This window comes from Ovis aries, chromosome 20, assembly GCF_016772045.2.
Source record: "Ovis aries strain OAR_USU_Benz2616 breed Rambouillet chromosome 20, ARS-UI_Ramb_v3.0, whole genome shotgun sequence".
Taxonomy (NCBI): domain Eukaryota; kingdom Metazoa; phylum Chordata; class Mammalia; order Artiodactyla; family Bovidae; genus Ovis; species Ovis aries.
Window position 1 is genome coordinate 34054325 of NC_056073.1, and position 27282 is coordinate 34081606.

The following is a 27282-nucleotide window of genomic DNA, read 5'->3' on the forward strand; positions in this document are numbered from 1 at the left end:
ATATTCCCTTATAAGGTATTATACAGTTATGACTTTCACTTATCACTGAATCCACACACCAAAAAGCTTAGTGTTTGTCCCAGGTGCAGAAGGCAATGTTGTTGATGATGGGAAAATGGTACAGCAGAAAAACTTTGCATAGAGGTATAGGAAATACTAAGCAATGGACTGAGCATAATGAGAATAGAAAAATCTAGCTAACGCATTGATAGAGAAAAACTAGTTTTTAGCAAAAGTTATAAAATTTCAAGAGATTACTTGGAAGACATGGGAAAAAATGGGTAGTCAAAAATGGAGGATGAAACAAAAACTAGTGAGTAAAAAGAACAAAGTGAATGGAATAGAAACCTTTAGCACCACTTTTTATTAGTTCTACTGTGTGCTCCTTGATTGACCTAAAAGAATTAACATACAACTTCCAAATACCTTCATCAGAAAGAGAATAATTGTTTCCAATTGTAAACTCCCATTCTACTCCCATTCTAAACTCCCTTTCTAAAGCTATTCACTGCAAATCTTAAAACAATAACTTGTAGCATGAAAAAAAACTACCAGTATTCATTTTTGTGACCGAGATTCAGCTTTGTTTAACATATTTCATCCACTCAGTTCACTGCAGAGCAGTCCTCATTTATTGCCTATTTATACTGAGCCAGGAGAAGAAAGCCCAGAGCAACACTGAAGGACCAGAAAATCAACATGCTTCCCTTTCCCCAGTTCAGTTCAGTTCCGTTCAGTCGCTACCTCATGTCCTACATTTTGCAATCCCATGAATCACAGCACGCCAGGCCTCCCTGTCCATCACCAACTCCCGGAGTTTACTCAAACTCACATCTGTCGAGTCGGTGATGCAATCCAGCTATCTCATCCTCTGTCATCCCCATGTCCTCCTGCCCCCAATCCGTCCCAGCATCAGAGTCTTTTCAATGAGTCAAGTCTTCACATGAGGTGGCCAAAGTATTGGAGTTTCAGCTTTAGCATCATTCCTTCCAATGAACCCCCAGGACTGATCTCCTTTAGATGGATGGGTTGGATCTCCTTGCAGTCCAAGGGACTTTCAAGAGTCTTCTCCAACACCACAGTTCAAAACCATCAGTTCTTCAGTGCTCAGTTTTTTTCACAGTCCAATCTCACATCCGTACATGACCACTGGAAACACCATAGCCTTGACTAGACAGAACTTGTTGGCAAAGTAATGCCTTTGCTTTTCCGTATGCTGTCTCGGTTGGTCAAAGCTTTCCTTCCAAGGAGTAAGCGTCTTTTAATTTCATGGCTGCAGTCACCATCTGCAGTGATTTTGGAGCCCCCCAAAATAAAGTCTGACACTGTGTGCACTGTTTCCCCATCTATTTCCCCTGAAGTGATGAGACCAGATGCCATATTCGTAGTTTTGGAATGTTGAGCTTTAAGCAACTTTTTCCCTCTCCTCTTTTACTTCAGTGATTTATGTCAGGTAGTATTATGGACTGAATGTGTTTTCTTCAAATTCGTATGTTAAGCCTTAACTGCTAAAGTACTGTGTTTTTAAAAGGGTTCAACTTTTGGGGACCCCATGTTCTTTAGCCCACCATACTCTTCTGTCCATGGGATTTCTCAGGCAAGAATACTGGGGGGGGGGGCTTGCCGTTCCCTTCTCCAGGGAACCTTCCAAACCCAGGGATTGAACCCCAGTCTCTCACATTGTGGGCAGATTCCTTACTATCTGATCCACCAGAGAAGCTCATTAAGGTTAAATGAGCTCTTAGGGTGGAACACTCATCCAATAGGTTTAGTGTCTTCATGAAGGGAAACACCAGAGACTTCTCTCTTCTGTCTCTGTGCCTTTTCCTCTGTCTCTCTTCCCCAATCACCACCCTGTGTGAGGACGCACGGAGAAGCCAGCCTGGGAAGAAAGAATTCTTACCAGAACCTCACATTGCTGGCACCCTGATCTGAGACTTGTACCCCCCAGAATTGTGAGGAAATAAATTTCTGTTGATTATTCCACTGAGTCTATTGTATTCTTCACTGGCATTCTTGGCTGACAAATACGAAATCATTTATTTTGGAAATTTACCAAAAAAAAAAAAAATGAGGAAATTGAAAAAGTTATTGTACTTCTTAGGAATCTTTGAGATTTCACAAAATGGATCCTTTCTTTGATTTCCACATCTTATGAGCTGATGGCTTCTTTGACCTAGAGACTGTGTTATTTGAAGTTTGGCTGATGAAGCCTTCTTGTTGAAAGCAAAGGATAGCTCAGTCACTTAGGCAAAGGTTCCATCTGGGAGCCTGGCGGGATACAGAGTCCATGGGGTTGCAAGAGTCAGACATGACTTAGTAACTAAACCACCACCACCAAAGTACTTACAAACAGAAAAAGGATACTGTACCTTGGATCTGCTCACTCACCTTAATATCCCCATGCATGTCTTTGATACTTTCCCCAAACCTTTAGAACATCTTAAAATTTGTGTTTCACAAGAATCCTGTGAGATAACCTTAATCTTCACTATGATCATCAAGTTATGTTAATGAAGCTGCCACTACTTGGAGAGGGAAGTAGTTTTCCCCAGGTCCCATTATTAGCAGATGCAGGTGACAGGGCACCAATACACTCATCTGTCCACTTCCTGATGTCACATCACACATGCCAGTGGGCCCTCCGTCTGCATGTGTGTTACTAGGACCACAGTGGAAGCTGTGATGACTTGGCTTAAAGAGAAAATTATTTTGTCTTTAACTGCAAAACAAAGTGACCCTACAACGTTGTATTTATCCACTTGTTCTGCTCTGTCTATAACACTCACTGTTAAAGTCTTTGACAATTATCAGTGCGGGGGCATGGTTCTGCTGACTATCCTTTCTTCTAGGCACCTTGACAGCTCTTCTACTTTTATGCATCTTTAATCTTCTCATTACATTTGTTTCTTCAAGAAAATAGCAAATGAATCTGCAAATGATAGTATAAGAATTTTATCTGGTCAGCACCAACATATCATTTGATCTGTGAACAAGGCCTGTCTTTTTCTGACTTTGACTTTTTAGGGACCAAATTTACCTGTCTGGTACAGAGTACATCATGACAACCCATGGAGCTTAGTTTTTGAACCATCTCAAAACATCTCCTCTTTGATATTAGAACTAGACCTTTGGCTTCCATGATGTATTGTAATATTTCATAAATTATTCCTGGCCCTACCTTTGGCCAACAGAAGCATAAAATCATTGACTCTTGCAAGCGTGATTTTAATATTACTTTTCCTATCCACTCTTTTTAGGTCAGCAGAATTTAAGTCTGAAGTGAGCAAGAATTGTGTTTGGACAAGAAAACTTACAAATTAGATATTTCATCCTCCTGAATGAGATCTGAAAATGAGTCTTCTTCCAACTTACCAGAAGAGTGGTAATTTAATTAAGGATAACATATCAGCATTTACTACTGATTATTATAGCATTTACATTTTCTCTGCTCTTAGTTTAAAGGGGCATGGTATCTAAGTATAAGATGGTTATTTAAAATTAGATGACGGAAATACTCTTTCTAACACCATACACAAAAATAAATTCAAAATGGATTAAAGATCTAAACATAAGACCAGAAACGATAAAACTCCTAGAGGAGAACATACGCAATACACTCTCCGACATAAAGAACAGCAGGATCTTCGATGACCCACCTCCCAGAATATTGAAAATAAACGCAAAAATAAACAAATGGGAGCTAGTCAAAATTAAAAGCTTCTGCACAGCAAAGGAATGGGAGAAAATAATAGCAAATGAAGCAACTGACAAAGAATTAATCTCAAAAATATACAAGCATCTCCTGCAGCTCAATTCCAGAAAATAAACGACCCAATCAAAAAATGGGCCAATGAACTAAACTGACATTTCTCCAAAGAAGACATACAGATGGCTAACAAACACATGAAAAGAAGCTCAACATTACTCATTATCAGAGAAATGCAAATCAAAACCACAATGAGGTACCATCACACTCCAGTCAGAATGGCTGCTATCCAAAAGTCTACAAGTACTAAATGCTGGAGAGCCTGTGGAGAAAAGGGAACCCTCTTACACTGCTGGTGGGAATGCAAACTAGTACAGCCACTATGGAGCACAGTGTGGAGATTCCTTAAAAACTGGAAATAGAACTGCCATATGATCCAGCAATCCAGCTGCTGGGCATACACACCAAGGAAACCAGAATTGAAAAAGACACTATTACCCCAATGTAAAAGTGTCACAGCACTGTTTATAACAGCCAGGACATGGAAACAACCTAGATGTCCATCAGCAGATGAATGGATAAGAAAGCTGTGGTACATATACACAATGGAGTATTACTCAGCCATTAAAAAGAATACAGTTGAATCAGTTCTAATGATGTGGATGAAACTGGAGCCTATTATACGGAGTGAAGTATGCCAGAAAGAAAAACACCAATACAGTATACTAATGCAAAAATATAGAATTTAGAAAGATGGTAACTATAACCTTGTATGTGAGACTGCAAAAGAGACACAGATGTATAGAACAGCCTTTTGGACTCTGTGGGAGAGGGTGAGGGTGTGATGATTTGGGAGAATGGCATTGAAACATATAATATCATATGCGAAACAGATCGCCAGTCCAGGTTGGATGCATGATACAGGAGGCTTGGGGCTGGTGCACTGGGATGACCTAGAGGGATGGGATGGGGAGGGTTGTGGGAGGGGGTTCAGGATGGGGAGCACGTGTACACTTGTGGTGGATTCATGTTGATGCATGGCAAATCAATACAATATTGTAAAGGAATTAGCCTCCAATTAAAATAAATAAATGTATATTAAAAAAATGAAAAATAATTTGATATAGCCAAAAAAAAAAAAAGGATGCAGGAAGGAAATGGTGACTCTATTAAGTGGTAAATATTAATAAATAGATACATTTTTTATTTTTTTTAGTTTTTAATTTTTTTATTTTTTAAATTTTAAAATCTTTAATTCTTACATGCGTTCCCAAACATGAACCCCCCTCCCACCTCCCTCCTCATAACATCTCTCTGGGTCATCCCCATGCACCAGCCCCAAGCATGCTGCATCCTGCGTCAGACATAGACTGGCGATTCAATTCTTACATGATAGTATACATGTTAGAATGTCATTAAAAAAGAAGATGTGCTACATATATACAGCAAAATATTACTCAGTCATTGAAAAGAATGAAATAATGCCATTTGCAGCAACATAGATTGTTCCATATGCTAGGTCCATAGATGGACCTAGACAGTCATGCTGAGTAGATTAAGTCAGACAGAGAAGGAGAAATATCATACAATATTCCTTACAGGTGGTATCTGAAAAGAAATGAGACAAATGAAATTACTTACAAAGCAGAAGGAGACTCACAGACTGAAAAAACGAACTTATGGTTGCTGGGGGAAGGGATAGCTAGGGAGTTTTGGATGGTCATGTGCAGAGTTCAGTTCAGTTCAGTTCAGTCACTCAGTCATGTCCGACTGTTTGTGACCCCATGAATTGCAGCATGCCAGGCCTCCCTGTCCATCACCAACTCCTGGAGTTCACTCAAACTCATGTCCATCAAGTCGGTGATGCCATCCACCCATTAGAAGAGAACTGTTATGTGATCCCTTATCCCACTTCTAGATATATAGTCAAAGGAAATGAAATCATTGTGTCAAAGAGAGATCTGTATTCCCATGTTCATTGCAGCATTATCCACAGTAGACTTGGTATAGGCACAACCTCAGTATCTTTCAACAGGTGAATGGATTAAAACAATGTCATGTGACATATATAGGTAAATATTATTTAGCCATTAGAAAAAGAAGGAATCTTCACATTTGTGGCAACATGGATGAAACTGGAGGACATTATGCTAAGTGGACTAAGTCAAAGACAAATACCATATGATCTCAATTATAAGGAATCTCCAAAAAAAGAAAAAAAGATGGAACTTATAGTAGAAAATGATTGCCAAAGACTGGAGGGTAGGGGAAATAGGGAGAGAATTCTAAAGGTTACACACTTTCATATATAAAAAATTAATAAGATCTGAAGATCTAAATTTGAGCTTCATGATCTAATCATGAGATCTAATCATGAGTTTGAGCAAGCTCTGGGAGTTGGTTATGGATCAGGAAGCCTGTGTTGCTGCAGTCCACAGGGTCACAAAGAGTCAGATATGAATGAGCAAATGAACCTAACTGAGGATCTGATGTACAGAATGGTTACCTTAAGTAATAAGATTGTGTTGTATTTTTTAAATTGTCTGAGAGAGTGAACATCATCAAGCAGCATCACCGACTCGATGGACATGAGTTTGACTAAGATCTGGGAGTATGGGATGTACAGGGAATCTTGTCATGCTGCAGTCCATTGGGTCTCAAATAGTCGGCCATGAATGGATGACTGACTCAACTGAAGAGAGTGGAACTTACCTGTGTTCTCTTCAAATAGGAAAAGTTAAACATGTGTGTGATGGCAATGTTATTTAATAGAAAGGGAAACTCGTTCCTAACATGCAAAAATGGGGGTGGACAAGATGACGGAGGGGTGGGTGGAAGTGGGGTTCACCTCTCTCCACAGTGCGTCAGGAACGTCTAGAGACGCAGCAGTTCTCACAGACACCTGGTGAGCACTGGAGGGACTTCCAGAGCGCTGAGAAGGAATATCCGGATACATACAGAACTCGGTAGCACAAAGTATAGAAGGGACAAGTTTGGGGGAAGAAGGAGGAGAGCAAGGGGACCAGCCTGCACCTGGGGGTGAGGAAGCTGAAGCTGGGGGAGTTTACCAAAATGTTTTTATGAAACCAGTTCAACTGAAGAGAGGCAGAATATTCAGAACATGCATATTTGCGTGAGTTTGCATAAAGCTCAGAGACAGAAACATTTTTGAAGTTGGATAGAAGACCAAGAGACCTGACTGGACAGGGGAAAACTTGAATCTTGAATGCAAGAGAACATGTTTGCTCCCCTCAGTATGGTCTAAGTTGTTTTTCTTTGAATCACCTCCCTTTCTTCACCTTTATTCTCTAAACCCCATCCTCTGCTTTACTAGTTCTTTTCCAATAGTACAGATCACCTGTTAACATACCATATAATGTACTTGGATTCATGTTTCTTGCAGATTATCTGTCTTCCCCCAGCTAGAATATCAGTTCCCTGAGGACAAGTGTCTGCCTGGTTTGTTTGTTGATGTAAACTAAGCACCTATAAGACTTTCTGACTCAGGGAGGAATTAAGTCAATGATCAATTGCTTAAATGACCAATAGCAGAGTACTGGGATGGTTATAGGTTTCAAAATTTTGTGATTTTCATTAGCTATTGTAAATAAGCTGTTCTGCAGTTAATGTTACAAGGTTAAGACACGTTTCTGTATCTATGATCAGCATAAGCATAAACTACATTTGAAGAAAACATTTTAGACCCAACATGATAGCCAAAATGCACATTTGAAAACAATTATACTAGTTTATGTGTTTTCCTTGTCCAAAATATAATTATATTCCTTTTCAAAAACTTTTCCTTACATATGTGTGTATTCATATATGTTTGTATATATAAATAAAATTCCATCTAGTCAAAGCTATAGTTTTCCCAGTAGTCAGTATGGTTGTGAGAGCTGGAACATAAGGAAACTGAGACCCCAGGAACTGATACTTTTGAACTGCGGTGTTGGAGAAGACTCTTCAGAGTCCCTTGGACTGCAATGAGATCAAACTGGTCCATACTAAAGGAAATCAGCCTTGAATATTCATTCAAAGGACTGATACTGAAGCTGAAGCTCCAATATTTTGGCCACCTGATGCAAAGAATTGACTCACTGGAAGAGAACCTGATGCTGGGAAAGATTGATAGCAGGAGGAGAAGGAGAAGGCAGAGGATGAGATGGTTGGATGGCATCACCGAGTCGATGGACATGAGTTTGAGCAAGTACCAGGAGATGGTGGAGGACAGGGGAGCCTGATGTGCTACAGTTGGTGGGGTCTCAAACAATTGGAAATGACAGAGTGACTAAAGTCAATTGAAGGTATGCATATGTGTTATGTCCATAACATAATGATTATATAATTATTAAACTAAGTCACATTGACAAATATGCTATTTCAGTTTCAGGTATCATTATACGTAGATAATATTGAGATATACTGTTATTTTCATTTCAGGTGTACAACATAATTATTTGATATATATTGCAAAATGATCACCACAATAAGTCTGGTGAACATCCCTCATTAGAAATAGTTACAATTTTCTCCTTGTGACGAATACTATTACAATCTCTTAGCAGTGTGCAAATAGGCCATAAGTATATTCCCTTTTTGACTTAGTGCAGTTAAATGAGACAAGTGGCTCTGAGTCTTAGAATCAAAGAATCATGTTGAAATAGTTGAGTTGAATCAAACTTCTCAGTGCCAACTCAGAGAGAGCTTTCTTGAAAAATCCATCCCTCATTAGGCCCACCTGGCTCCCATCACACATAGTATACTGTGCAGGCATAGTTAGGTGTTTAAGGCTATGGTATCTTTTCCAGGTATCCATGCATGTCTTTCTCGACATCATTCAGTGCTTCATCCGTCTCCTGTCTTCACTATCCAAAGAGGTTATAATTATGGCAGAAGATGTCTAAGTAGCTAGACTCGCAATTGCTGCCCACTGGGCAATTTGGAAAGAGGCTGGGAAGGAGTCCTTCCAGTATTAGTGTTTTACTTTCAGGGGATTACAAAGCTTTGCAGTTTGAAGAGACAATCAATGCAAATATGTCTCACGAGTGAAAACTGTTTAATTATTTATTTGATTAGTGATTAGATGACTGTCTGCTGAGAGTAAGGCAAAGAAGGGTGAGTAAACAAGGGAGAATTCAGGAAAAAGGATGAGAACCTCTTGGAGAAAGTGGACACATGATTAAGGAGACCATGACCTCTATTTGGTTTAAGTTTTAGGTTTTGTCTAGGCTGGCTCTGTAAAGGTATTGGTTGTTTCCATTTGATTTCCATTCATCCTCTGTGCTTTACAATGTATGTCTTATTTAAGTGTTGAAAGTGACTAGTGACTTACTGCTTGTTATCACTGGGTAGCCCCGCTTTGGTTCTGTTATTCCATAGCGTCTAACAGAAATATCTTAGAGTACTTATTTCTATCATTTGCTGCAGACCCTTACCATTTTTTGGTGATTTCTGCTACTAAGATGATGAAATACAGGAACCTAGAGCTCAGGTGCTTTTGGATAAAACGTTAATTTATCTCCCCCCTTCTCTCTGACTTTTCAGTCACTTATTGACTCAGCTAGTCTCATATTATTCCATGCCTTTTTTGACTCTTACGTTTGCCTTATTCGTTGCATGTGGTCAAGGTCTATTTCATTTCCTGTATCTCTCACATGCTTTGCTTCTTTTCACTTGGCAGAGCCCTCTTTGATTTTCAGTGTCATAATATTCCCAGCTCTTTCTCATCCCTTTCTTTTCCTCTATCAGCCCCAACAGCCACAACTCCTCAATCCATATTAAAGTTTCTCTTTTCTAATTCTGGACATTATGCTCTCTTGGACTGAATATTCTTGGCTTTCTATTGTATTGAAGAATAAAGACAAACTCTCTATTTTGCCATAAATGATTCTCCCTAATGCATAAAAATTTATACAAGTATTTCTCCATTCTCACCCTGCAATAATATATGCAGTATATCATGGGAGCATAATCATGAGAGATACAAGATGAATGGTAAAAAATGAACATATCTCGTGTTTTTGTCAGACTTGATTTTCCACTGATACCTTATAATGTTATATGTGTTAATATCTCAGTTGCCTTGATCTTGGATGTCAGAGATCCTTACTTCATAGGATGATCGTAAATGAATTGACAGATGTACTGTTTTTCTATTTTTGCACATCAAGGTCCCATCAACATTTCAAAACTCCATCATAAAGTATCCCATTTGCATCACTCCTATGACACACTCAGATGGCTCCTAGCTGTACTTCAATCCACTGTGGCCCCGTGGTGGCATCACATCTTCTTCTTCTTCACGCTACCATGCAATTTAGCAGTTGGTGTGTTTATATCACCCTCTCCTTCTTTACAACTTGCAGGCCTGCTTCTGGAAAACAGAGATTTTTTAATCCTCAGTTTAAATCCTCATTTTACCCATGACATGTGATTTACTAATCTATAACGTCAGTGAACTTCAAAGGTTCTTCATTTGTTTGTTTCCTTTTGGGAACCATTGTTACTAGTCTCGATACAATAGGGCCATTTCTTTATATGTAATCTCACATGGAAATCTGTAAAGGAGGAGGATATCAACACTTTCTGGATGGCAAGGGAGTGATTGTTAAATGCTGAGATGTTTGCTATTAGGATATTTAAAAAAGCATATATATTTGGGTCCTTAAAAATAAAGTGTTCTAACAGCCTTTCATCCTTCACTACCCACATCCTAGACTCACTTTCCCTTTGCTGTTTTTCCTTCCTTCTGTCTTTCTCTTCCTTCTCTCTTATTCATCCCATTTTCATTTCTACCTTTTGATTTCCCATTTTCTTTGTCAGGAATTGCTACTAAAGCCCTAAGATGCTATAAAACCATCTCAGCCACATCACTGATTTCTTAGGAGAGCCAGTCAAGAGATTGGCCCTCATTCTAGGTGGTTTGGAGTCTGTTAAACAAGCGGAGTATCTCTAATCGAGTCACATTGCTCCAGTCTCAGTAGAGGCTCAGTCTATTTGGGGGATTTTATAATTCAGTGACCTACTAGGGCATGTTTGTAAAGCCAAATAATTAATGAAAGGATAGTTAATCTAAAAGGAAGAGAGAATGGCATCTCACTTCTCATGTAATGTGGTTTTCAATCCAGCCTTCTGATCTACTCAGTGTCTATGTGACCACTGGGACAATTGTCCAGAATCCCCAGGTGGGGGACAGATGCACACCAGTATTTCTGCCATTCAATCGTTCAGAGCTTTTATGATACATGGGTTTCCTGTGGGTGAGCTAGTAGGCAGCTCACTGTGGGCTGCTTAATTTTCTCCAGATGGTGCTTGCAGAGTGAGGGAAACAGAGAGGCTCTGGTGACTACTGCAGGTGGGGAGCTATGGGTTACAGAACATTCTCCCTGATTAAAAAGGAAACTATGAATTTGGGGATCCCCAACTTGTGAATGTCCTGGAAAATCACCAGGATAACCCCTCAAGAGAAACACTTGTCAGTCAGGAGGAATTTCAGATCAGTCCATCTGGACCAAGAGAAGGCTAAAACAGCACCATGTAAGTCAGGGATGTCAGAACTTTCCCATCTCGTTACCATCTACCCTGTTCCAACATGGCCCCAGGAATGAAGATCCAGAGAGGGAAAGAGAAGGAGCCTTGCAGAAATGGACACAACTGCACTTCCTGGTAGGTCCCCTGGGCCTCAGCAGGGGAGAGGGAAACACTGAATAGGCTGAATATGAGATGGAGCTGACACTTGACTGACCTGGACTTGGGAAACCCAGAGTGATGGAATGTATGGAATGGCTGCAAGGTGATGCAGGAGATGAGGATGCAGTGGAGTGTGGGTGACGACAGCCCCTGGAAGAGGATGAGCCAGATCACCTTTGTTTCTGGTATGGTCTCAGTCTTTGTGTTTCCCCAGAAATTTCATATGATGAAACCCTGATTCTCATGGTTATGGCATCTATAGGTGGGGCCTTTGTGAGGTGATGGAGTTATAAGGATGGAACCTCTTCAATGAGATAAGTGCTTTTATATATGAGTCACTCAGAGCTCCTGAGCCATCCCCTGTGTGACAATACAGTAAGAAGTGTGTGACCAGAAAGGACCCTGCATGACCACGCTGTGGAAATCCATTTCCATTGTTTTTAAGCCTGTGTTTTTGCAACCCAGAAGGACTAAGCAGCATCCTAACAATGTTTAGACAGTTCAGTAAACTTCATGCTATTTACACAAAAGTGCAAAGCACTTATCTTGACTGGTGTAAGACTGAGATAGTTGACTGACAGTTTGTGTCTGGCTTTCATAAAGAATCCTGAGAATTCAGTCTTCTTGGTAGCATGATCAGAACCATGAGGAATTGTCTAATTCTTTGATTCTAATAACTTGACCTAGAATAATTGGCTGTGATTCTTACATAATCTCTTAATGGTCTTCTTTGTAATGCCAGGTTCTACTATTTGTGACTAATTGCAATAGGCGCTTCATTCTCTCAATTGTAGGGGTGGATTTTCTTTTGATTTACTCTTAAAGGAAGATAAGAAATGTTAAGAAATTGCCCTCTTAGGTTTTGACACTCTAAAGAGTCTGTGTTTATTTTTTAGGAGGAGACCCATGACAGAGCATGCATTAAAAAGCTGTAAATTTCAAAGAAGCTTGCTATGGGATAGATCATTACGACCACCTCAGAGCTAGATGGGATGTCTGTGGATTTAGCACGTTTTGAGGGCTCGGCACGCCAGGATCTTGATGTACATGTCAACTTTACGTGAATCCCTGTGCAGGCAGTGGAACAGGTTATACAATTCAGAATGACACCTATCTTCATCGCTGGACTTCAGGGATGGGAGTCCTGACCAGGTGCTGGGAACTTCGTGCATCGTCTGCAGGACTGGAACAGTAATCTAAATACCCAAATGATAATGACTTCTTATGCATTTTATTAGTATCTGCTTATCTTTTTTTCTTCTAATTATCAAATAAAGATTTGGAGAAGACATATGAATATAAAACTCTCTATATATGGATTTTGGAGCCAGCATATGAGAAAATATTAGAAATCTAAAAAGTAGAGACGTAACTCCAGTTTAATTTTAAATTTCTCTTTTCTTCCTTCCCACTCTCATCCTTTGATTTGAGGAGAACAGAGGAAGAAGAAAAGTGGAACTTCAATAGCATACGTCCTGGGTTACTTTAAAGAAAAATGCTGATCTTGGAAATTCAATTCTTTAGTGCTATTACTCTTGAAAATATTTCAACCACCTGTGCCCAGGAAGAGGAAAGCTTTTGGTGGAATTGTGTGCAATGCAAGGAAGTCTGCACATGTCAAAATTTGCAGTGAAATTCTGATTCCTTTACAGTAGAGTATATCACTATGAATGACTAGGCTCCTGCTTTATGTAGTAGCAGTCTAGCATATAGAAGTCATGAATCTTTTTCTTACAAAATGAGATATTTCCAAATCCTGATGCATTACAGAGGTCACCTCTTTCATTCAAGAACAAAGCAAGAAAGCCCTCTGCAGGATGCTCACCTTCCTGAATTGACTCCCTATGAATGCTTGAAGTTTCTCTGACATGTTCTCAATCTCTATGGCGCTTGATAGGAAAGCCTCTGACAATTCTTTCATACTCTTCAGCTCCGTGACTAGATGACACAGAGGACTATTCCAGGAGTACAGTAACATGAGTGTCCACTTACTAAGGTCTTCATTCTAAGCCACCATAAGAAACAGTCTCATTAAAATAATCATAATTCAGTGGTTTTGGTAACATGTGATCTTTGCTCAGAGCAGTTGACCTAAAAAACTTTTGGTTATTCCTATGTGCATGGGGCTTCCCTCTTAGCTCAGAGGTTAAAGCGTCTGCCTCCAATGCGGGAGACCTGGGTTCGAGAAGATCTTTGGAGATGGAAATGGTAACCCCGTCTAGTATTCTTGCCTGGAGAATCCCATGGACGGAGAAGCCTGGTAGGACGGGAAGCCCAGTCCATGGGGTCACAAAGAGTCGGACACGACTGAGCGACTTTACTATGTGCATGCAAAGATTTTTGAAGGTAGTAAAAGTTGCAAAAGTATAAAATGTAAGCTGTTAGTTCACACTTTGCTGAATTATTAAAAATCTAGGTTATTTTAGGAACTGACTCTTCTGATGCGTTCTAATATATAACATGAAGAATTTTCCTTTTTCCTCTGAAATTCTACCACCACTCAGTGAGTTCTTCTGTGTTTGTATATTTGCACGAGAGAATCTAAGGATTTACGGCAAGTCAGTACGTGCCTGGCAGTGCCTGACCCAGGAACGAGGGATTCCACCTGTGCCTACATCATTGTCACCCAGTGATTCATTTGTATTAAAGAATCAGAGGAGTCCTTCGTATTGATGTTTGATCGGTAATTGTTTTATGATATTACAACAAAGAGACAAGGAAGAAGACATGGCATTCCTAAACAGGCTTCTCTCCTCAACTGATCCTGACACCAGCTCCCTGCTGACTCAGAAGAGTCAGTTTTGTTGACATGTCTCCAGGCAGAAAATGGCACAGCATTGTCTTTAGTAACAGCATCAGTGGGATTCACAATGGAGGGTTTTCCCCCCTAGTTCACCACTACTAGCAGAATTGAGCCTGAAAATCCCAGGGCCTGACGATCTCTAGTTAATATGCTTGATTTCTTTACAGCCATGAACCATTTTGCTGGTAAAGAACAGAGAACTGAACAGGATTAAATATAGTAATGCACATAAAGTGCTTAGTAAAATGTGAGGCCACGTAGTAACTTTCAATAAACTTTAAATTTAAGCTTATTGAACAATCCCTCCTCTTCTTCCTCTTTGTCCTTTTTCCTTTACTTGTTCACCCTCATTATTAGTGAGCTTAACAGAGGAAAAGAATGCTGGTATCATTAAGAAGGTTGTAGAAAGAGAAGATTGAATTTTAAGGGGGGATGCATGTGAAAATATTTTAAATAATGTTAGGAGGAACAATAATGCAGGAAATCAGAAAGGAGAGATTATAACTGTGAAAATTTGGAGCTGCAATAAATGATTGAGGCTTGATATGCAAACTTTGTTGTCCTCAGAACAGCAGCAAGTTTTGCGGCCATGAGAAGCAAGCAATGTTTTATAGGCCATTGTGGGGGAGACTTACAAATGAAGAATAAAAGGTGACAGAGGAGTCATTGAGAATGACAAATGAAGGACATATCAGAGAATTACAAGCAGAATGAGGAGAGCCTTGAAAGTCAGATGTGAGGGCGTGGGTGGTGCAGTATAGGATTCCGAAGTAGGAGTCACTAGTAACAGGCAGTACTCAAAACTGGTGTGTGTTTCTTTCATATTCATGAAATTTGCAATCTTATATTTTACACATGGAAGTTCCAATTCATTTCCTGTTTCCATACAGAATAATAGCTGCAGTCCTGTGTCTAATGCATTGGTTGAACTAAAGTTGTCTGCATGGACAATTAATAGATCTGTTATTTATCTTGCTACTACAAATCTTTAGTCATCCCTTTATTTTGCTCATGCTTCATGAACTGCATAATATAATTTCTCTTCAATTGCTTACAGTTACCATAACCTCTAATGATCTGACATCTGGTAACCTACATACTGTCTCATCTGAAACGGTGAAAAACCCAGGTGAAAGACCTACGTTCAGCTGGTGGGCTTTATCTCTTTCTTCGGGAGAATGGAAGGAATTGGTGTGGCAGCTGTCAGTCGCATTGATATGGTACAGATTGCCCTGGGCATATTTTTCATCTTGAAAGTGATCAGGCAATTAGTTAGTGTTGTTGGACATTCAGTAGATGAACCCATTAACAGAACATTAACATGTTTGATAGACATGAATTTTTTTTAACGGGGGGTCATCACAAAATTTGAAAGTCATTCTTTTTATTTTTTTCTATACATTGTCTGTATAAAAATGATTTTACTTATAACTTTTCTAAGTTTAACCTTTTCCCTTCTCTGTTTTATTATTATCTTTTTTTTTTTTTTTTTACTATTTGAACTAAATATAGTATGTATGTACCAATATTTGGTGCTTCCCATGGGACAGTAGTGGTAAAGAATATTCCTGCCAATGCAGGAGATATAACAAGACTCAGGTTTGATCCCTAGGTGAGGAGCATCCCTTGCAAGAGGGTACAGCAGCATACTCCAGTATTCTTGCCTGGCCAATCCTATGGACAGAGGAGCCTGTTGGGCTACAGTTAGTAGGGTTGCAAAGAGTTGGACACAACTGAAGTTACTTAGAATGCATGCATGCACCTATATTTAACCATTTAATCTCTTGTTTACCTGGAAAAGTTGGGGGAAAAAAAAAAGGACAGTCAATATCAAGGATGAAAGAAAATCTAGTGAGTAAAAAGAACTGCGTGAATTTAATAGAAACCTTTAGCACCCCCTTGTATTAGCTGTCTGTTCTGCTGAAGGCTCCTTGATTGACCTAAAAGAATTAACATACAACTTTCAAATACCTTTGCAGAAAAAGAATAATTGTTTCCAATTATAAATGTCCCTTCTATTGTAGCTAGAAACCTATTCACTGCAAATCTTAAAACAATAATTTGTAGCTTTAAAAAACTACAAGTATTCGTTTTTGACCGGATTCAGCTTTGTTTAACATGTTCCATCCACCAAGTTCAATGCAGAGCTGCTGCTGCTGCTGCTGCTGTTGAGTTGCTTCATTCATGTCCGACTCTGTACAACCCCATAGACGGCAGCCACCAGTCTCCCCCGTCCCTGCTTTCTCTGGGAAAGAACACTAGAGTGGGTTGCCATTTCTTTCTCCAATGCATAAAAGTGAAAATGAAGTCGCTCAGTCATGTCCGACTCTTAGCGACTCCATAAACTGCAGCCTACCAGGCTCCTCAATCCATGGGATTTTCCAGGCAAGAGTACTGGAGTTGGTTGCCATTGCCTTCACACTGCAGAGCAGTTCTCATTTACTGGCTATTTACTCTGAGCCTGGAGAAGAAAGCCCACGAAGACCTTGAAGGACCAGAAAATCAATATGCTTCCTTTCCCCAGTCCCACCTAAAAGTGCTTTGTGTCAGGTAGTATTGTGGACTGAATGTGTGTTCTTCAGATTCATGTGTTAGAGACCGAACTGCCAAAATACTGTGTTTTGAAAAGGATTCTGACCTTTTGGAATCCCATGGTTTATAGCCCACCAGATTCCTCTGTCCACGGGATTTCTCAGGCAAGAATACTGGAATGGCTTGCCATTCCCTTCTCCAGGGAATCTTCCAGACCCAGGAATAGAACCCAGGTCTCTCACGTTGCAGGCAGATTCTTTACCATCTGAGCCACCAGTGAAGCCCATTAAGGTTAAATGAGCTCTTAGGGTGGAACACTCATCCAGTAGGTTTAGTGTCTTCATGAAGCGAAACACCAGAGAATTCTCTCTGTGTCTCTGTGTCTTTTCATCTATCTCTCTTCCCCACCCCCCACCCTTCGTGAGGACTCACAGAGAAGCCAGCCTGGGAAGAAAGAGTCCTTACCAGAACCTCACCTTGCTGGCACCCTGATCTTGGACTTCTAGCCCCCAGACTGTGAGGAAATAAATTTCTGTTGTTTATTCCTCAGAGTCTTTTCTGGCATTCCTACCTGACAAATACAAAATCATTTGTTTTGCTTATTTAAAAAGAAAATGAATGAAAGGAAATTGAACAATTTATTGCACTTCTTAGGAAACTTTGAGATTTCACAAAACTGATCCTTTTGTCCATTTCCACATCTTATGAACTGACAGCTTCTTTGACCGAGAGAGTGTGCTTCTGCAGCCTTCTTGTTTAATGGATAGTCTAGCCCCGTCACTTAGGGGAAGTTTCCTTCTGGGAACCTGGCGCACTACAGTCCATGGGGTCGCAAGAGTCGGACACGATTTAGCAACTAAACCACCACCAACATAGTACTTACAAACTCCTTGAACATTATTGTGGAATGGTTATGGAAATCGTGAGACAGCCAGGAGGCATCGATAAACAAGTCTGTAACGTTTTGCAGGAAGGTGTCAAACTCGTCAGGACTGCAGGACGGGCATGGGTTGCCTTGGCACAGGAGCAGATTTGACATGACCAGCAGCAGCAGAAGGCAGGACCCTGTTTAAATAAAACGTGAGCCATTCTGAGATGATCTAGTCACCTGAGGTTATCAAATCCATCCTGTGGAAGGAAGCCTTCTCTTTCCCTGTTGCCGTGAGCAGGAGTTGCTGCTGTAGAAGCTGGGGTGGGGAAGAAGGAGCGACTTCTGTGTAAATTTAGATGGATGATGATATTTGCACAGATAGATAGTTGAAGAAGTAGGTTACTCCCTGTATTTTTGAATTGCTCCCAGAAGTACTTCTGTGCTCTGCAAACATTTGGAACTTAATTCTGAGCCAGAGTATTTAGGCCATTCTTTTAAGACAGTTTAATGTTGGGACTCTGCAGACTCTGAGCAATGAGGCCCTCTAGGAGTTTGCAATTTTTTTACTCTACATCCACTAATGCTTGAATTTTAGACACTGAAATGACAAGAAAAGTACAATTTATCTGTGTGGTATACCATCACACTGGTTAAGAGATCACTACTATTGAGTACAGAGAGAATACTAACAGAAAAAGGATACTGTACCTTGGATCTGCTCACTCACCTTTGTAACCCCATGCATGTCTTTGATACTTTCCCGAAAGCTTTAAAACATCTTAAAATTTGTGTTTCACAGGAACCCTCTGAGATAGCCTTAATCTTCACTATGATAATCAAGTTATGTTAATGAAGATGTGATGACTTGGAGAGGGCAAGTGATTTTCCCCAGGTCCCATTATTAACAGATGCAGGTGACTGGGCACCAATACACTCATCTGTTCACTTCCTGATGTCACATCACACATGCCTGTGGGCTCTCGGTCTGCATGTGTGTAACCAGGACCACATCAGGAGCTGTGATGACTCTGCTTAAAGAGAAAAATATTTTGTCTTTGACTGTGAAACAAAGTGACCCTAGAACATTGGTTTTATCCACTTGTTCTGCTCTGTCTACAAAACACTCACTGTTACCGTCTCTGACAATTATCAGTGTGGGGGCCTGGTTCTCCTGGCTAGCCTTTCTTCTAGGCACCATGACAGCTCTTCTACTTTTATGCATCTTTAATCCTCTCATTACATTTGTTTCTTTTAGAAAATGACAAATTAATCTCCAAATGGAAATACAAGAATATTACCTGGTCAGCACTGACACAAAGTTATTGCTCTGCAAACAAGGCCTGCCTCTTCCTGACTTTGACATTTTAGGGACCAAATTTACCTGTCTGGTAGAGTATATCCTGACAACCCATGGAGCTTAGTTTTTGAACCATCTCCAAACATCTCTTTGATAGTAGAACTAGACCTTCAGGCTTCCATGATGTATTATAATGTTTCAGAAATTATTCCTGGCCCTATTTTGGCCAATAGAAGCATAAAATCATTGTCTCTTGCAAGCATGATTTTAATATTACTTTTCCTGTCCATCCTTTGTAAGCAAGCAGAATTTAAGACTGAAGAGAACAAGAACTGTATTTGGACAAAAGAACTGATAAAATAGAAATTTTATCCTCCTGAATGAGGTCTGAACATGTTCTTCTTCCTATTTACCAGAAGAGAGGTAATTTAATTAAGGATAAGATATCAGCATTTACTTGGTTTTCTCTGCTCTTAGTTAGTTTAACAGGTAATGGTATTTAAGAATAAAATTGTTATTTAAAATTAGGTGATTAAAATATGATTTCTAACACCATACACAGAAATAAACTCAAAATGGATTAAAGATCTAAACATAAGACCAGAAACTATAAAACTCCTAGAGGAGAACATAGGCAAAACACTCTCCGACATACATCACAGCAGGATCCTCTATGACCCACCTCCCAGAATATTGGAAATAAAAGAAAAAATAAACTGATGGGACCTAATCAAAATTAAAAGCTTCTGAACAACAAAGGAAACTATTAGCAAAGTGAATAGACAGCCTTCAGAATGGGAGAAAATAACAGCAAATGAAGCAACTGACAAAGAATTAATCTCAAAAATATACAAGCATCTCCTGAATCTCAATTCCAGAAAAATAAATGACCCAATCAAAAAATAGGCCAAAGAACTAAACTGACATTTCTCCAAAGAAGACATACAAATGGCTAACAAACACATGAAAAGATGTTCAACATTACTCATTATCAGAGAAATGCAAATCAAAACCACAATTAAGTACCATTTCACTCCAGTCAGAATGGCTGCTATCCAAAAGTCTACAAGCAGTAAATGCTGGAGAAAAGGGAACCCTCTTACACTGCTGGTGAAAATGGAAACTAGTACAGTCACTATGGAGAACAGTGTGGAGCTTCCTTAAAAACTGGAAATAGAACTGCCATACAACACAGCAATCCCACTGCTGGGCATACACACTGAGGAAACCAGAATTGAAAGAGACACGTGTACCCCAATGTTCATCACAGCACTGTTTATAATAGCCAGGACATGGAAACAATCTAGATGTTCATTAGCAGATGAATGGATAAGAAAGCTGTGGTACATATACACAATGGAGTATTACTCAGCCATTAAAAAGAGTACATGGGAATCAGTACTAATGAGGTGGATGAAACTGGAGCCTATTATACAGAGTGAAGTAATCCAGAAAGAAAAACACCAACACAGTATACTAACGTATATATATGAAATTTAGAAAGATGGTAACGATAACCCTGCATGTGAGACAGCAACAGAGACACAGATGTATAAAATGGACTTTTGGACTCTGTGGGAGAGGGAGAGGGTGGGATGATTTGGAAGAATGCCACTGAAACATGCACAATATCATATGTGAAATGAATTGCCAACCCAGTTTCAATGTAAGATGCTCTGGGTTGGTGCACTGGGATGACCCAGAGGGATGGTACGGGGAGGGAGGTGAGAGGAGTGTTCAAGATAGGGAACACATGTACACCCGTGGCAGATTCATGTTGATACATGGCAAAACAAATACAATATTGTAAAAGAATTAGCCTCCAATTAAAATAAATAAATTTATATTTAAAATTAAAAAAAATAAATTGATACAGCCAAAAAAAAAAAAGGGTGCAGGAAGGAAATGATGACTCTATTAAGTGGTAAGTATTAATAAATAGATCATATAAACAACAAAGAAAGAAGATGTGGTACATATACACAGCAGAATATTACTCAGTCATTGAAAAGAATGAAATAATGCCATTTGCAGTAACATAGATTACTGCATATGCTAGGTCTATAGATGGACCTAGAGAGTCATGCTGAGTATATTAAGTCAGACAGAGAAGGAGAAATATCATACAATATTCCTTACAGGTGGTATCTAAAAAGAAACGATACAAATGAACTTACTTGCAAAGCAGAAGGAGACTCACAGACTGAAGAAATGAACTTATGGTTGCTGGGGGGAGGGGATAGTTAGGGAGTTTGGAATGCTCATGTGCACACTGCTACATTTAAAGTGGATAACAACATGGACGTATTGTATAGCATATGGAACTCTGTTCAATTATGTGGCAGCCTGGATGGGAGGGGAATTTGTGGGAGAATGGATACATAGATATGTATAGCTGAGTCTCTTCACCATTCCCCTGAACTATTACAATATTATTAATTAGCTGTTTCCCAATACAACTTAATAAGTTCAAAGTGTGGAGAGAAAAGATTGCAAAAAACTAAAATAAAATTGAAAAAAAAAAGGAAAATAAAAGAAGAGGGTCTCAAAAGGAAGACATATAATTGGAGAAATTTGGGACTATCTCTCTCATAATTAAATAGCTTATTGTGACAGGAAAGTAGAATAATAGCTTGTATAACATAGATGTATTTGTGTGCATATATTTTTGTGCATGTATAGATGTGTTATGCATAAATATATGCTTAATTCATTCATGGAACATGGACCTTATAAAATTCGATTTTATTAGAGGCGGTAAATATAGCAGAACACCTTAATTCCTAATGTAATTGATCATTTATTGGTAGATGACTAACTATATGAATTTTTTTTCTTAAAATGTTATTCTTGTGTTTGCTGTGGTAGCACATATATTAAAAAATGGGAATAATACTGAGAAGATTAGCATGGCCCCTGCCCAAGGATGATGCACAAATTTGTGAAGTCTTCCATATTTTTCTCTAACAACTTCAAAGGGTGGGACTGGAAGGATGGTGGGAAGGAGGTGCAAGAGCAAGGGGACATAGGTATACCTACGGCTGATTCATGTTGATGAATTTACAGTGCAGCATTGTAAAGCAATTCCCCTTCAATTAAACATCAATAAATTCAATTATTAAAACCGTTATTGGGGATCATATAACAGGTTCACATATCCATTGTATGACTAAAGAGGGTCTGACTAGAAACTGATGGTGTCAATTATCATTGATTAGTGATTCATTAACTTTATAGTTGAATGAGAAAAGTAAACTAACAAACACTACTGTCTGCGATTCAGTGCCATAGCAAGCTATAATCCTTATCAGCATTCGCTTTTAGGTGGTATAGTGCCCACACTTTGAAACTGAGCCTGTTCCCAGAAGCGCACAGTTGTGAGCCCTGCCCAGGATGTTTGTTACTGATGCTGGAGGCTTCTGTTCACTGGTCACTAACGCCGACATTTTCTCTGCTGAGCATTCTCTGGTTCTATCATGTGCACAAATTATTATATTTTGGTTTTCTAATATGATTCTCTTATTTTTTTGATCAGACTTCAAGTCCCTTTACGATTTATTTTTCTGACCCTTTTGTGCTTTGATCTTTCTGATGCTCATTAGTGTATTTGCTTCCATGTCTACCTCTCTGAGTAGTTTTCAGCATCTACATAAACCCTACCCTATTCTGATACTGTCTGGATTTGGGCGTTTAGCATCAGCATATTTTTATGAACTTCATTTTCCTTCTGGTGCAGTTTCTGATACACAGTTTAAGCTGGTTGGCTCACATCTGACTTGTTTGTGTTGTCTCCAAAAAATTAGAGAACTCTGCTTTCTTTCTAGGCAGTACTTCCCCTTGTTTTGATACCATTGCTAATTTTCTATGATTTCACATCCTGCCACATAAGCTTTGTCTTTCTCAATCTACTGTAACTTAGTACCATGTGCCTCTATGTTGGTATTACTATTTTAAATCAATATCAACCTAGTATAGCAGAGAATTAAAGGGAGTAAAATTATAATAGTATTAGGAATAATACATTCCCCCAAATTATAAACCAGTAATGCTCCCAGTTTTAAATGACTTTCTATCCATGTATTATAGAGGTCCCCTACTCATTTTTCCTTACTAGAAGTTCCAATTTTGAAATAGAATCTTGAAAATGATGAAGTGAACATTCTGAAAATCACCTGGATTTTAGATGTCTCAAGATTAAGTATGTAATTATTATTTTTTTTATAATTAGTGTGGCTATTCTTAGCACATATAGCTCGGTGTAGGGTGATTGCTATTGAACGAAGGATGCATCTATGAACTGCAATCACCAAAAAGGTGATTGAAAACAAAGAAAGCAATGTCAAGAAGAAAACATTACAGTGAAACATTACACTGAAAACATTACACTGAAAACATTACAGTGTCTGTCATCTATAGTCCACTCTTCAGATTTTTCAAAACACTCTCCTTTGCTCATTTAATAATTTTGGTTGTTTGATTTTTTTTCCTGCTGAGTTTCATGAATCTCTTATATATACTGGATATGAAGCCCTTACCAAACATGTGATTTGCAAATACTTTTTTTTTCATTCCATAGGTTGTCTTTTCATTTTAATGATGGCTTCTTCTACTATGCACAAGGTATTGAGTTTGATGCAGTCCCACTAGTTTATTCTTGCAGCTCTTGCCTTTGCTTTTGATGACTGAGTTGTTTGAGTTGCTTATATTTTGGAAAGCAATCCTTTATCAGTTGTTTTATTTGCTGTTATCTTCTCCCATTTTTACCAAGACTCAGACTGGCTGAATGGATACAAAAATAAGACCCACATATATGTTTTCTATAAGAGACCCACTTCAGTCCTTGAGACACATACAGACTGAAAGTAAGAGGATGAAAAAGATTCCATGCAAATAGAAATCAAAAGAAAGCCAGATTGGCAATTCTCATATCAGAAAAAATAGACCTTAAAATGAAAACTATTATAAGAGATAAAGAAAGACACTAACAAATGATTAAGGGACCAGTCCAAGAAAAGACATAGCAATTTTAAATATTATTTACCCACAATAGAGCACCTCAACACATAATGTAAACACTAACTGACATAAAAGGGGAAATTGACAGTAACACGATAATAGTAGGGCATGTTTTCACTGCAGCTATACCAATGGACAGATCATCAAAACAGAAAAGTAATAAGGAAACATAAGCCTAAAAGGAAATATTCGGGCAAACAGACCTAATTGATATCTCAGCACATTCCATCCAAATGCAGAAAAATATACTTTCTTCTCAAGTGCACATGGAACATTTTCCTCATCTTGGGTCACAAATCAAACCTCAGAAATTTAAGGAAATTGAAATTATATCAAGCATTTTCTCTGACCACAACACTTGAGACTAAATAGTGTTACAATTGATAGATTATATGGGAAAAAAATCTGTAAAGAACACAAACACATGGAGATTAAGCAACACATTTCTAAATCATGAACAGGTTACTGAAGAAATAAGGGAAATCAAAACATTCCTAGAAACAAGGAACAATGAAAACGTGATGATCTAAAACCTAGAGGATGCAACAAAGGAGTTATAAGAGGGAAGTTTATAGAAATACAAATTCTACCTCAAAAATCACGTTGAATTGACAACCTAACTCTACATATCTTTAACTCTTTTTAAATTTCTCTTATCAATATCTTAAAGGTTTTGCATAACATCTTTCAACACCTTGCTTAAGTTTATTTCTACGTGTTTTATCTTTTTCTAATGCATAGCAAAAGGGATTGTTTTGTTTATTCCACTTTCTGATACCTCATTGTTGATATCTAGGTCGGCAACTGAGTTTTGTATTTTGGAATATAGTAAACATAATGTATGCTACATCTTTAAAGAATAGACACTTTCCCACAAATAAGACATGTAGATGATCAAGAGGTTTTTGACAAGATGCTCAGCATCACTAATAATAAAAGGAAATGCACATCAAAAGCACAACAGATATCACCTCATACTGTTTGAATGGCTAGTACCAAAATGTAAGAAATGACAAATATTATTGAGGATGAGGAGAAAAAGGAGTGCTTATGCACTGTTGGTAGGGATGTATACCAGTGCAACTCCCATGGAATCACAGTGTGGAGGTTCCTCAAGAAACTTAAAAGAGAACTGTTATGTCACTTCTGGATGTATAGTCAAAGGAAATGAAATCATTGTCTCAAAGAGAGATCTGTATTCCCATGTTCATTGCAGCATTATTCATAGTAGCTTTGGTATAGAAGCAAGAATCTTTCAACAGGGGAATGGATTAAAACTTACCTGTGTTCTCTTCAAGTAGCAAAAGTTAAACATGTGTGGTGATGACAGTGTTACTTAACAGAAAGGGAAACTTGTTTCTAATACGTGCACAAATGGGGGTGGACAAGATGACGGAGCGGTGGGTGGAAGTGGGGTTCACCTCTCTCCACGGATGCGTCAAGAATGTCTAGAGACGCAGCAGTTCTCACAGAAGACCAGGTGAGCACGGGAGGGACTCCCTGAGTACTGAGAAGGAATATCCGGATCCATACAGAACTCGGTAGGACAAAGGAAAGAAGGGACAAGGAGGAAGGGGAAAGGAGGAGGAGACCAAGGTGACCAGCCTGCACCAGGGGGTGAGGGAGCTGAAGCTCAGGGGAGAGATCCCTGCATCAATGGCCGTCCACTGGGACGGGGGAGGCATATGAAGCCATTGGGGAGTGAACTCACTAATCTGGGACAGTCTGAACAGAGTGAGAACCACATAGACAAGCCATGCTGCAGCCTTTCATACCTCGGACAGGCCTGTAAGTCCACTGGTGTCCACGGAAGCTGGGAGCTGGAGCCATGGGGATTGTGGAATGATCCCAGGGAGAGGACTCCTGTTGACTGTCAGGAGTCAGACTGATGGGATGGGGTTAGGAAACCTGCTGCATGGAATGCTTCTTAAGGAAAGCCAGGAGGCCATGAAAGAGAGTTCAACTGCCTGTGTAGTAGAACTATCTCTTTCTCCATGCTGGTACCTGTAGGGTGAGCAATAGAGACTTCAGTGAGCGTGGTCCTTCAGTGGCTGATGCACTCAGCAATGGAGAATTTTGAATGTCTATATACCCGACTCTACACTATTCTCTGTCTAAATTTTGAGTTTTAGCATCATAATATTTTATGAACTTAAATTTCTTCTGGTTTACAAATTAAGCTAATTCCTCACATCTGACTCTTTCTTGATGTTTCAAGAAACTTTCAGAACCTTCCTTCCTCTTAAGGCCTTACTGACCTTTACTCTACTGCCAATGTTGGCTTCCCATATTTTGCCTTCTTGCCTAATATATTCTTTCTTTCTTTCTCATCACTATAAATTTAGCAGTATGTGTCCCTATTTGTATTAATACTTATGATAAATTATTAACCTGATGCAGTAGAGAATCAAAAGGAATAGAATTCAAACAATAATAAGAAATTACCCCAAATTATAATCCATTAATGCTCCCATTTAAAACTGATTTTCTATCTATATATTATTGAGGTCTCTTAACTCATTTTCTTTACTAGGAGGCTTCATTTTGAAATGAAATATAGAAAACAATGGAGTGGTAAACTCTGGAAATTGCTTTCCTTTCGATATGCGTCATTAGTAAGGGTGCAAATATTCGTTTTTTTTCCCCAGTGGGGCTGTTCTCAGGACACATTATAGCTCACTGTGGGATGATTGCTATTGATTGAAGAATGTACACGTTGAACTATAATTGTCAAACAAGTGAGTGGAGATGAAGAAAGTAATGCCAGGAATGCACAGGCTTTTGTTGTTCTAGAAGGAAAACCTTGCTGAGTCTCTCATCTATAGTCTAATCTTCAGATTCATTCAAACTCTTACTTTTATTATGCTCCATTGCATTTTTGGATTATTTGAGTTTTTGTTTTTTTTTTTTTTTTTTTTTTTTTTTTTGCCATTGAGTTGTATGTCTCATGTATATTTGGATGTTAAGCGCTTATCAAATATATGATTTGGAAATATCTTCTGTCAATCTGTAAGTTGCCATTTGGTTTTGCTGATGTTCCTATGTTTGGAGTTTGATGTAGTCCCATTAGTTTGCTTTTGCAGTTGTTGCGTTTGCTTTTAGTGTGAAACCCATAATCAACTGCAAAGACCGATGGCAAGAAGATTACCTCAATGTCTTCTTCTAAGTCTTTAATCACTTAAAGTTTTATGTTCAAAATTTTAATCCATTTTTATTTGATTTTTGTGCATGGTAAAAGACAGGGGTACAGTTCCATTTTTTCATAGGACTCTCCAGTTTTGCCAGGGCCATTTTTGACAAGCTTGTCCTTTCCCCACTGGATAGTCTTAGCTCCTTTTTCATAAGCTAACCGGCAATATATG

At 38.9% G+C, this 27282-nt stretch overlaps 1 protein-coding gene and 1 non-coding gene across 3 annotated transcripts; one reads left to right on the top strand and one right to left on the bottom strand.

Moving 5' to 3' along the window:
• Positions 1-9700: 9700 nt before the first annotated feature.
• Positions 9701-25924, bottom strand: LOC114108610 (chorionic somatomammotropin hormone 2-like). Of its 2 annotated transcripts, XM_042237524.2 has the most exons (6): positions 25696-25829; positions 17620-17801; position 17224; positions 15347-15453; positions 13227-13406; positions 12257-12597 (listed from the first exon to the last, which is right to left on the bottom strand). In XM_042237524.2, exons 1-6 carry the CDS (start codon positions 25748-25750, stop codon positions 12406-12408), a joined length of 717 nt encoding a protein of 238 aa, XP_042093458.1. In that variant the 5' UTR covers positions 25751-25829; the 3' UTR covers positions 12257-12405. The 2 variants fall into 2 exon arrangements, with proteins under 2 accessions (XP_042093457.1, XP_042093458.1); XM_042237523.2 differs by lacking the exons at positions 15347-15453; position 17224 and having other exon boundaries at positions 9701-12597; positions 25696-25924.
• LOC114109796 (U6 spliceosomal RNA) lies at positions 21764-21865 on the top strand. The gene has a single exon (XR_003586371.1). It is a non-coding gene; the product is annotated as a U6 spliceosomal RNA (small nuclear RNA).
• Positions 25925-27282: the final 1358 nt, after the last annotated feature.

Coding starts and splice junctions, on each gene's coding strand:
- LOC114108610 (XM_042237524.2), bottom strand. CDS start 25,750: ATGGCTCCAGCTCCCAGCTTCCGTGGACACCAGTGGACTTACAGGCCT. Junction 17,802..25,695: donor GACTTACAGGCCTGTCCGAG/GTATGAAAGGCT, acceptor TTATTTAAACAG/GGTCCTGCCTTCTGCTGCTG. Junction 13,407..15,346: donor ATAAAGCCCACCAGCTGAAC/GTAGGTCTTTCA, acceptor ATGGTGGCTTAG/AATGAAGACCTTAGTAAGTG.